Here is a 12,578-nt window from a genome sequence, read left to right as displayed (position 1 = left end):
GGAAGGAAGGAAGGAAGGAAGGAAGGAAGGAAGGAAGGAAGGAAGGAAGGAAGGAAGGAGGGAGGGAAGGAGGGAAGGAGGGAAGGAAGGAAGGAGGGAAGGAAGGAAGGAAGGAAGGAAGGAAGGAAGGAAGGAAGGAAGGAAGGAAGGAGGGAAGGAAGGAAGGAAGGAAGGAAGGAAGGAGGGAAGGAAGGAAGGAAGGAAGGAAGGAAGGAAGGAAGGAAGGAAGGAAGGAAGGAAGGAGGGAGGGAAGGAGGGAAGGAGGGAAGGAAGGAAGGAGGGAAGGAAGGAAGGAAGGAAGGAAGGAAGGAAGGAAGGAAGGAAGGAAGGAAGGAGGGAAGGAAGGAAGGAAGGAAGGAAGGAAGGAGGGAAGGAAGGAAGGAAGGAAGGAGGGAAGGAAGGAAGGAAGGAGGGAAGGAAGGAAGGAGGGAAGGAAGGAAGGAAGGAAGGAAGGAAGGAAGGAAGGAGGGAAGGAAGGAAGGAAGGAAGGAGAGATGTAGGAAATTCTAGCTGTAATCCCAGTCCCCCCACACAGGGCCCAGTTTGGTACATGTAGGCACTTCATACATACCATTTGAACTGAACCCCTTCAGTTTCCAGCTCTCCCTGGGTCCCATGCAGCCTTTCTTGCCTGCCTAGTTTCCAATACTGTGCCTTGCCTTAAGCTCTGTTTTTTCCCCGACCTTTAGATCCCGACTACCTCCAACTCTCAGCCCTCTCTTGACCTTTATTTAGCAAACCCCTGTGCATCTAACTATCACCCTCTTGTGTGCTGCCTCTGGTTCCCCTGGCTGGCCCCGTTCTGGCTCCCCCAGCCCAAGCTTCCCTTGTAAACTCTCTGAGCTGCTCCCATGCACTGCCTCTATTTGGCAACGACTAGCTTGGGGGCCTGATTAATCAATCACTTTTAGCCCTTTGCTTTAAACTCCCTGGAAGAAAGAAAAGAGATAAAGGAGGACCGGACTCGTTATTGCTCACAACACACCAGGAACCAGACAGAGCAGCTCTGCTCATTTCATCTAAGGTACTTAAGAGCTCTCTGATGTCCTGGGTCGGTATTCATTTCTAGGGCAAGCTCCAGTGGAGTATGCAAATGAATAAGGAGGCTCCCCCAACATGCAGATTAAGCAATATGTAACTCACCACAAAAGACAAGATCGGCCTGTTGGTGTGTAAGTTATTGCTGCCCTTTTTAAAAATTTAATTACAATATTTGAACATTATCTCATTTTAAAGATCTGGCAGCCCAGGCCCAATTAAAATTCCAAAGCATCCAAGTAAGAACAGACCCAAGTCCACAGCGAATTTCATACTGGGTTTTACACACATCAAAACAGTTGGACATTTTATAATCATAATAAATCCTTTTGGAGATGGACATTATTACCCTACAATCAATTCAAGATGTTTTACAATCCCTCTGTCATCCTATGAAACCCTGGTGTACCTCACATAAGAGCCTAGTTATGAACAGATAATACTCATCTCTGCGAAACGTATTACTTGATCATTATCTTCCTGTCCCTCACCCCTAACCCATCAGAATCATACTTCAGCTCAATCAGCCACTTGACACATTTCATTTTAGTCTGAAATTAGAAAGATAGGAAAGAATGAGCTGCTCAATAGAAAACTATCCAAGAAACAAATCTTGTTTTCCCACAAATGAAGGGAGAAAGGAAAGAAAAAAGAATGGGAAGAAGAGAAAGAGAAGGAAGGGAAAGGGGAAGGGAAAGGATAGATAAGAGGAAGAAAAGGGAGAGAAAAAGGAGGAGTGTATGGAAGAAAAAAATGGGGAAATGGAAAAGAAAAAGGAGAGGAAGAAAAAGGGAGAAAAAGGAAAGAGGAAAATAGAGGAAAGGAAAAAAGTAAAAGAAGAATCAGAAAGAGAGGGAGGGAAGAAGAGAGGGAGAAAGGGAAGAAGAAAAATGAAAGGAAGAGGAAAGAAAATAGAGAAATGGCTTCTGACAGACAATAGTAGAAACATTTGTAATGGCAACTTATGTTTATGTGTATGTATATCTTGTAACAGCTTATTTGGCATCCTTTGCAGAGTAAGGGTCTGATCTAGTGTGTCAATGACTTCCATTACAAATATTCCTTAAAAGTGTACTCAAAAGCTATGTTATTTTATCAGTGTATGGAGTTCCTGTTGAAAATTCCTTTAGTCATTGGAAATGGTGAACTTGTCTAAAATGAACAGAATTGGAGCACAGAGAAGCTAAGTAATTAGCACAACAGTCAGGGTGTGTCACAGGCCTGACACTAACCCAGGCCTTTTTTTGGTTCCAAGGCTAAACCTCTATATATACATATATACATATAAACATATATATATATATATATATATATATATATACACATATATATACATATAAACATCTATATATACATAGTGCTTCCTCTCAGAATCCAGGTCTACAGTAAACCTATATCAAAAATTCCACTGTTGTGCAAGTCTCTTAAGATTTTATTTATCAAATCAGAATTATTTTCCTGGAAAAAAAAAAAGAATAATGGAAACTATTGTAAATCATCCACTTTCATCGATCTTAAAGCTTTTCTTTTTTAACCCAAATTTAAAGATACAAGATTCAAACTAATCTTTATAACCCAAAAGGGATAAAAAAAAAATAACAGACCCATATGCACAGAAATATTTATGGCAACTTTTTATTGCAGTAAAGAATTAAAAATTAAGAAAGTATCCACCATTTTGGAGAATTAATTATTGAATTAAGTCATAGAAATATGAGACAATATTATTGTGCCATTACAAATGAGAAAAGGAATATTTTTTTTATGAACTGATACATAGTGAGCTCAAGACAACCAGGAGAAACAAACTATATAATTAAAAAATAAAAACAAATAACTTTGAAAGATAGAAGAATCCTGATCAATACAATTGCAAACAATAATTTTAGAGAACTGAAAGTGAACCATGCTTTGTGATAGACTAGAGATATAAAATGAAACATGCATTTTGGGGCAAAATCAGTGTGTGGATTTATTTTTCCTTTATCATATTTCTTTTCTATAAGTGAGAGATTTTGGGAAAGAATTTTGAGGAAAGAGTAATAGTGACAGCAAAAAAGAGTGCAATTGAAAAAAAAATTTTAAATAAATAGAAGAGAATAAAAAGAAATCATTAATGGGAATTACCTATTTATATAGGGTAATGTTGAAACTACTATGTGCATATATGTGCATACACATATAAAGACGCATGTGTGTCCAGTGTATATTTATATATGTATATACATATATGTATTATACACACATACATATATACCAAGTTGTGCTTAATAGAGATTCAGTGCAATCCTCTTTTTGCTCTTGGGGGTTTTGTGTGTATGTGTGTGTGTGTTTTGAAAGTCAATTAGAGTTAAGTGACTTGTCTAGGGTCACAGCTAGGAAGTGTTAAGTGTCTCAAGCCAGATTTGAACTCAGGTTCTCCTGATTCTAGGGCTGGTGCTCTATCCACTGTATCATCTAGCTGCCCCTTTTTCTATTCTTTACATAAAGAAACATTTATCTTTGTTGATTTTTATCAAGTTTAGGATGATAAAAAGATTTTTTAATATTTTTAAATATGCCAATTTACCCAGTAAACAGGGCCCCTCTCTTCTTAAAGGCAACAAATCCTACAATTAAATTTCTAAAGCCTTCTTTTTCCTCCACTGGAATGCTCAAGAAATGTCTCTCAATGGAAAAAAGCATTCAAAAGATCTATATTCTGACCTTAGCTTGTCCACTTGTGTAATATTAGGCAAGTCCCATTATGTTGACTAAATTCAACGTCTTCAGTCTTACAGATGAGGAAACAGACTCAGAAAGACCCAAGAGAAAAAATAGTAATAATCAAAGGCAAGGCTTGAATCTGGATTCCCTGACTCAAGTCCAATATATTTCCATAGTACAACATTGCTAGAGATGGGAGGGGGAAAGAAAGGGAAAAATTGAGTAAGGGAAGAGGGGGGAAGTATGATCATGTAATTAAGTAAGACTTCTGCTCCTAATCAATATTACCAATTTAATGTCATACCATATGGACATTAAAGATTCAGACTTTGTAATCCCTAGATAAACAAGGCAAAAATCAGTCAATGTACTCTATCTGTTGATTGCTCCCAGACCATGAATATTCCAGTTCATCTGAAAGGTAAACAGCTGAAAAGCAGATAGTCCTTGTGAAGAGCTCTGGGATCCCGTTTCCTACAAATTCCCAGAAAGGACAACAGTTTTTAAATATTCGGATAGTCTATCAAGGGCTTTCTCTCAGAATTCAGAAAAGTCAAACATATAAAAACTAACCATCCATCAGAGAGAGGCCTCTTTACACAGTCCAATAAAAGCCAGTGTATAAATATATAGCTCCAAATCCCTATCTGCTCCAATGCTTCTAATCCAGTGGGAAGTCAAAGGAGACAGCTTTTAAAATTCTCTAGGCACATTCAATTCAGCTTAAATGATTTGATGCATTAATATTAATGAAGTTGTGACTTTTGACCTAAAAAGTAAAGGTTAATGGCTACACTGGCTGGGCTTTTTTTTTCCATTTCTCACATACTATGTAATCTGAAATCTAATATGCATATATACAAGTAAGAACAATCTGACCAAAATGTAGCCCCAATCTTTCATGTCTACAATTAGGGTCAGAAGTCAACTGAACAGTGGCTATTCTTATTATAAAGATTAAACTTTTATTTAATTAGTGTGTTACTTAAAACTCTACCAGTTTCCTTGACATGAATTTTTTGAATTTGATTTTTTTTTACATAATACTGCAGAAATGTCCATTTTCATATTCTATATATTGACGCTCTCTCCTTTTGAGTTTTTGGCTAAGGAAGAAGTTAGGCAAGTTTCATAATACATATTCAGCACTTAATTATCTACTTGTGGAATATCCAAGGTAAAATATAATCCCAAAATGGTTTTCCCCTTCTTTGAATGCCACTTAATACATTCTTCCTTCTTTCAGTTTGTGTGCTGAGAATATGAATTAATTACCCCAAGTGGTATAAATAATTATGAAGAGAAATTTGCTACATTAAAAAAAAAAGGACAGCACTCAATTGAGCTACTGTTTTATATTTTTTGAAGCCCATATTCTCTATCAGACTAGAGATATGGTAGTGGTAAGGTTCCATGAGTTAACTTTTGTCTTTCCATTTCCAGAGACTCTGGGGATGAATGGAAAAATGTTCCACAGATCTCTGGAACACAAAAAATTTTTCTCCTTTCCACTGCTTCTCAGAATCCTGCCTTCCTTAAAAATTCCCTTTAAATTCCACTTTCTAAAAGAAGCCTTTCCTGGTCTCTCCAACCACATAGTGGCTTCTAAGGTCATATACATATATATGTGTGTGTGTGTGTATATATATACATATATATATATGTGTGTGTATATATATACATATATATATATGTGTGTGTATATATATACATATATATGTGTGTATATATATACATATATATATCTGTGTATATATACATATATGTATATATATAATTTTAATATAATATATTATATATATTATATTTAATAATAATATATTATATATATTAAAATACAAGTTCTATGAGGGCAGGAATTATTTTCACTTTTTCTTCGTATTCCTAGTGCTTATCACAGTGCCTTACTAATAAATATTTGTTAATCGCCTGAAAGATGGATTAGGGAGCCAAAATAATTTTTCCCATTAGAAAGCGAATGACTTGGAGGCAAGCACTATATTTACATTTCTCTCTACTCACAACACTTAGAACTTAGCCTAGTATATACGATTTACTCCTAGTGTAACTCACGTAGAGATGCTTTCTTCTTGAAACCCTAACTTCTTGTTTCATGTTGTACTTAAATTTAATTTTATCTATAATTCCAAAATAAAAGTGAAATTCAAAGGATTTACTATTATTCTAGAGAGTTATACATTCTGGCAGACTGTTCAATTATTTTTAATCTATGTTAATTAAGATTTCCATTCTAACAAATCTTAGTATTAAAACACATTTGAATTATGACAAACATTAAATCTACATTGTCATTAAGATATTTCAGCAAGACAAATCCATCTTTGTTATTCTCTCATTGTATTCAGTGGGTAGAGATTTTTTTTAATCCATCAAATTAACATTATGGATTAGTATGAATAACAAAGTAATACTAAGTACCCATTTCATTACATGAAATTGCCTATTTCAATTCCTACCTTCAGGTAAATTCTCAATAGTCATTAATCTCCATGTTCAGCATTCTATTTTATCCATCCTCTGAAGATATTAATGAGAACAGAGTTGGTTTAGTCATGTGGGGAGTTTCTATATATTGCTATGTTAATGAGCTCAATCTCTGAATCAAGTCAAAACCTTCCAAAATGGTCTGCTTCTGGCCATAGTATACATATCAGGTGAAAGAAAAATACCTGTTTTTTCAATAGAAGGAGTCCCTTTTACTAAGTCAAATCTTCTATAAAGTAGCAAAATATTGCATATTTTCTTCTAATAAACAGTAAGTCATCTTTAGATATACTCTTTGCAAAGTAAAGTTGAATAGTTGCTTACCTTCCATAGCATAAATGATGGCAGTCATATTTAAGTCTAGGTTTTCAGTCCATTTAAACTATCTTACCATCATCTTTGATAAGACCACCACTATTTTGAAATGAAATTCAACATTACTAGAAAATAAGTACAATTGAAAGTCTTTTTTTTCTTAACTTCCACCCAGAGGAAGAAGAGTTTCTCAAAAAGCAGTCAAATTTCTTTGCCTGATTCTTTGCAACAACCATAAGGCAGCTTCCCTGGTGTCTTAATGTATTCTGTGCTTAACTTTACTTCTTTCCATACTCCAGTGAGCAATGAAGAACCTAACAGAGGCAATGCATTGGTACACCCAATGAAAGGTTGTGACCAGTTTCACAGAGCATGATGACACAAATACAAAATGGGGATGGCACAGTTAGATGGCAGTTTGTCTGAAGAAAGATTTGGGAAATAAGTTCTGGTATTTCTTGGCTGGGAAACCAGTCAGCTATTGAGCCAAGTCAGGAAAAATTGGTTATATATTCTTAAACCCACTTGCTACCTGCTATTGTTATTATTGTTGTTGTTTAATGATATAGCCTATATAGTATGAGATCTGGAAGCACTGATTGTCATGGGAAAGGAACATAAGAGTTTCTTTTTTAAAAGGAAGCTTCCTTTTAAAAGGATAGACAGCAGTTCTTAAAATTCCTTGGATCAAAGTATGAGAAGAGCAAGATCTACATGGAAAGGTGTGTGGTTTGAGTTTGGGTTTTTTTAGCTGGGAGAAAAAATTAGTATTTGGAAGGAGGGTAAAGATTTGAATAAAAAGAGCTTTTTGAAAAGTCGAGACTAAACTTTGATCATAAACATTTAGTTGTTGATTTAAATAAAAATAGGGTAAGTTAAATTTTAATTTCTTTAGTTTGCTTTGATGAATAAAATTAATAGTCCCTTATGTTTCAGTATTCAATAAATTTTTATCATTAAAAAAAAAAGAAAATTTCCTGGGTAGACAATATAATAAAAATTGCTGCACATTTCTCAGATTCCTAAGACCTATTTCTGGATCCCTTAATGAGAATATAAGGCAAAAGAGGAATTCTTAGGTTCAATCAAGAGTCAATCAATATACGTATAACTCAGTGGTGACAAAAGTAGAGAAAGCTCCAAATGGTAATGAATGGATTGATGTCTGTCTGGACAGAGGTCTTTTGTGGAGTGCTGAAAACCCCTATCTACAATCTTTGTCCCTTTAACGTTTTTATCAAAAATGACTTGGGTGAAGTGAGATGGCAAGCATCTCAAATTTGTAACTAATATAAAGCCAGGAAAGATTGCTAATATATTGAATAATTAGATCAAGATTCACAAATACCTCATTATACTGGCAAAATTAGTCATATATAGTAAGGTAAAATTGAATAGAAGTAGATTTAAAGTTCTATACTTAGGCTCAAAAAGTAAAAGGTATCTTTAGAAAATGAAATATACTTGGTTATAAAAGATATAACATTAAAAAGCCAGCTTTTGGAACAAGGCAACAATAAGATCTGCATGGGCATTCCCCTTTAATGTTTTTATTGAAGATTCTTATTCAAAATTGAAACAATATGAAGTCACTTTATGGTGACTAAGATTTGGCAGTTTCTTTTCAAAATGCATTAGTACAAAGGTTTATCGAGCAAGAATTATTATTAATTTCTGAAAATCTCAACATATTTTTCCCACACAAAAGCAAGAGAAGCAGAGATGATAACTACAATTATTATTATACTCCTAGAACTCAAAACATCTACTCCTGTGGAGATAGACAAATATCTACCTTATCCACCCACGTGAGAAGCTAGTAAATGGAGTTATTTACCCAAGACCATGCAACAAGAAAGCCAGAAAGATAACTTAGATCTTCTGATTTGTTCCCGTTTTATTCACCAGGTAGGTCACCCTGATCTTTTGCTTCTGAATCAATAACATCAAAGCCTTAGTAACTTTGATTCAGAGACTATCCAAATGAACTGAGACATCTTTACTTCTCAAGACACTGTCCATCTATAGCTAGCTAAATAGAAAGATAAATAGGTGATGCAGAGATATAGAGATACATAGAGATGATGGGAAAAATATAGAAATGAATAGAAAGGAAGATAAATGATAGATAGATAGATAGATAGATAGATAGATAGATAGATAGATAGATAGATAGATGGTAGATAGATGATGGATGGATAGATGGATGGGTTGTTACAAAAGTCTTGGTACACTTCTAAGCTATTAAAACTTAAGCATGCAGCTTGTGCTTCCTAAGTTCAATGCCTTTCTTTGTGGTACTTCCCTTCTCTTAGAGAAAACCCTCCCATCCTGCTCCCCTCTGTTTAGCATTCCAATTCCTAGATATCTTGCACAGTCTAGTCCAATAAACCTTCCCAGTTTACTTTCATCCAGAGTGATCTCATCTTCCTTTGAACTCACATCATTTATTGTCTGTACTACATGTTGTTGTTGTTGTTGTGTGTGTGTATTATTCCTTAACTTTCCATCTAAGTATACCTTGTCTCCCCAAATAGATTGTAAGTTCTTTAAGTTCATTTCTATAGGATCACAGATGTAGATCTAGAAGGAATCTCAGGGACGCTTTGTCCAATTTTCTTGTTCATTATACAAATGAGGAAATTGAAACTCAGGATTTAAGGGACTTGCCCAAGATCACAGTCATATCATCATAGAGAGTTAGAAAAGACCTCAAAAGCCATCTAGAGGAACCCTCCAGTATAGATGAGGAAATTAAATCCTAAGGAGGTTAAACAACTTAAGATCACATAAGTAGTAATCATCACAGGTGGCGTTTGAACTCAGATCCTCTGACTTTGGAGCCTATAGCCTTCCCACTGTCTTATGCCATTCTCCTGGTCTTTGAATTAGATAACTTAATGGTACTTTCCAATTTTAAGTCAGTGATCATATCTGCCCCCTCCCATATCACTTATCACAATATCCAACAGAAACTGACTTACAGATTTAAAAGAAGAAGAAAGCCTGGTAATCATCATCACTTTGAACTTTATAATGAAGGAAATTAGCAAAACTGATTGTCTGAGATGCTAGTGGAAAGAGATCTATGATTTTTCAAATGTAGAGTACACACCTGAGAGAATAACAGTTACTCACAAACCCTGGAAAGTTTTATTTTTAAATGTAATTTCCTATTGTATCAACTCCAAGAGAATTTACCACGGTGTAATTAGTAGCATCAGCAACTTTATTAACTTAGTTTCATCAATTCTATATCCCTGTAACAGAAACCTACAATGACCATTCAATTAATAGTCAACTCAGCAGAAAGTGGAAGGAAAGATCACTTTATTACCTGTGCTCCAGCTCTCGTATAGACAGAATCACTCCTGAAGTTGATGGCCTCTGCTGCACAGTAGCCAGGAACGTGAATTCACTTTTATTCCGAAAGAGTTGAATTAACTTCTCAGTCACATGTGGGGCTGCATGGATCTCTCTTTCTACATCTAAGAGTTTAATTGAAAAAAAAAGACAGTAAGACAGAAGAAAGAGGAGAAGAGAAAAGGGAAAAGGGAAGAAGAGAAAAGAGGATGGGAAAAAAGAAGAAAAACACCCTGAGTAAAACTATAGAGACCAAAGGATACAGATTCCATTTTTCATTTCTCTCCCCTATCGATATTTTTCATTTTCAAGAGTCATCCACCACGCCATACAGCAGCATTCATTCAATACAAAACCTGGAAATACCATCTCTGTCAATGTGCCCACTTGTCACTTTGACAAGTTCACAATTGGCCAGACACTGATTTTCTGACAGGAATTTTGACGGGACACTGAGCAATGGGGTTCTGCTGCAAGCAGATTAAGTTGCTGTAAATAACGTGAGAGGCTGGCAGATAAATGGGGTCCTAAATTCCTAAAGAACCTCAGAAATAATAGCACCTACTGTGCCATGAACTAGGTTGCAATTTCAATTTTACCTTTGGTTTGGTTACCATCCCCCTAAAATACAGGTAAAGTAACCCAGCTCTACATCAAAAAGGACTATTATCATTACTGCTAATATAACTTATGCTGCCCTTTCAAAAAAAAAAAAAAAAAAAAAAAAAAACTATACCTTCGAATCATATGTATTCTTAGAATGTATATATATACATATATATGTGTGTGTGTGTGTATATATATATATTATATATATACAGAGAGAGAGAGAGAGAGTGTATGTGTCTGTATATATGGAGTCTCTATCCATTTGCAGCTCTCTAGTATGATAAGTTGTAAAAAAAAAAAAAAAAAAAAAAAGGCAACAAAACAAGCAAAAACAACCTTAGCAATTTGCATTAGTAGGGGATATTTCCTCCTCAAGAATTTCCTACCAACATGGGGAGAACCATGTAACATATACATGAAATATTTATTTAACTCAAAACTTATACAGCAGGGCTAGAAGTCTTTCAACGCAGACAATCTTCTTATTAGCCAAAATTTTATCTTTCTTCACTAATCCCATGATGAAGATCATCATTCACTAGTCGTGATAAAGATGATAATTATCATATTATTTCATTCGAAAATTGCTGATATCAGAATCAATTAGAACTGAATCAGTCAATATACATTTAGCCAGCAGCTACTATGTGCCAGATTTTGTACTAAGTGCTGGGGATAAAAAGAAAGGCAGATAGCAATTGCTGTTCTCAAGGACCAGATAGTCTAATAGGAGAAACAAGTCAAAATTCAAGGGGAGCAAAGTTACAGAAAACTATATGATTGAAAATCAATGACTCCCACACAAACTCATATCATAGACTCCTCCCATACCATGGTCCTTTTCCCTGTAGTTATATAGTAAGGGGCTCACCTTCCATTTCAGAACTACATGATACACTTTAAAAAAAAAAACAAGTTTTTAAATAGTTTTCTGTTCATCACTGGTTCAAGCATTGTGTCATTGTGTGTGAACTCTGATGAAAACTGCCCCAAAAGAAATCTTACTCCAACAACAAATCAAAACTTTAGGTCTTTCTCTTGTGGAACCATTGCTACCTGGAAATTTCTTTGCAATAGAAGAGAGCAGGGACTTTTTTCATTTTTATCTTTTTATCTCATTGCATATTTCAGTGCCTGGCACATAGTGGGAACTTTGGAATGGGAAAAAACAATGGATTTAAAATCGGAGGAACTGCATTCATATTCTTGTTGGTTGATGTCATTTTGTTTATTCTTCATCTTCAAAGAGAACCAACGACAACATAGGGTGATATTTTGATTTATCGATAAACTGGATTTAAGACAGAGTTGCACAAAGTCAGGAACCTCATCTTCTTCTCCAGAATCATATGAGTTCAGTGGCAGAACCCAGGATGCAGTAGATAACTTTGGTGTCTTTGATACTTGACCAAGCCCTAAGCACCCCACAGCACCTGCTTCAGCTGATGAATAAACTATTCTTATCTTCTGCCAAGAAAATCTCTGTCATTACCTGTATGACCTCAAGCAAATCATTGTATTTCTCTTAGTCTCAATTTCCTCATTTGTCAAATGAGAAGATTGAACTTTGTGGTCTCTGAGATCCCTTCTAGCTCTGAATCCATGATATTATAATTAATACACATCTATTAAGTGCTAACTATGTGCTAGTTGCTATCTTAAGCATTAAGGATACAAAGAAAAGCAAAAACAGTTCCTACCTTCAAAGAAATCACAAATTAATCAACACAATGTGTATGTAAACAGGTATATAAACACAATTTCCATAGCATACAGAGAAACTTTAGAGAAAATGCATTAACTGGGGAGACTAGGAAAGACCTGCAGAAGGTGAAATTTTCTCTGAGTTGGGAAAGCCAGGAACTTTCCAGGCATCCAAGATATTTGGTGAAAAGACAGAGTTTTAAAAAGGCATATCACGTGTGTGAAAGGGCAAGTCGACCAGTCTGGCTAAGCTATAGAACAAAAGGAGGGAAATTATGAGTAAGAAGGTTGAATAGATAGGAAGAGAACAGGTTGTAAAGAGTTTTGAATGCCAAAAA

At 35.2% G+C, this 12,578-nt stretch overlaps 1 protein-coding gene across 3 annotated transcripts in view; it reads right to left on the bottom strand.

Annotated features, from left to right (window-relative positions):
- Window positions 1-12,578, bottom strand: part of NELL1 (neural EGFL like 1) — an 855,798-nt gene that overhangs the window by 756,264 nt on the left and 86,956 nt on the right. For all 3 annotated transcript variants that reach the window (XM_074274304.1, XM_074274305.1, XM_074274303.1), the window contains exon 3: window positions 9,902-10,052. In XM_074274304.1, coding sequence (XP_074130405.1) covers window positions 9,902-10,052 — 151 coding nt within the window. The remainder of the gene's footprint in view (window positions 1-9,901; window positions 10,053-12,578) is intronic.

This window comes from Sminthopsis crassicaudata, chromosome 6 (assembly GCF_048593235.1).
Source record: "Sminthopsis crassicaudata isolate SCR6 chromosome 6, ASM4859323v1, whole genome shotgun sequence".
Lineage (NCBI taxonomy): Eukaryota > Metazoa > Chordata > Mammalia > Dasyuromorphia > Dasyuridae > Sminthopsis > Sminthopsis crassicaudata.
Note: the sequence above shows the minus strand (reverse complement) of the source record. Positions and strands in the feature narration are given on the sequence as shown.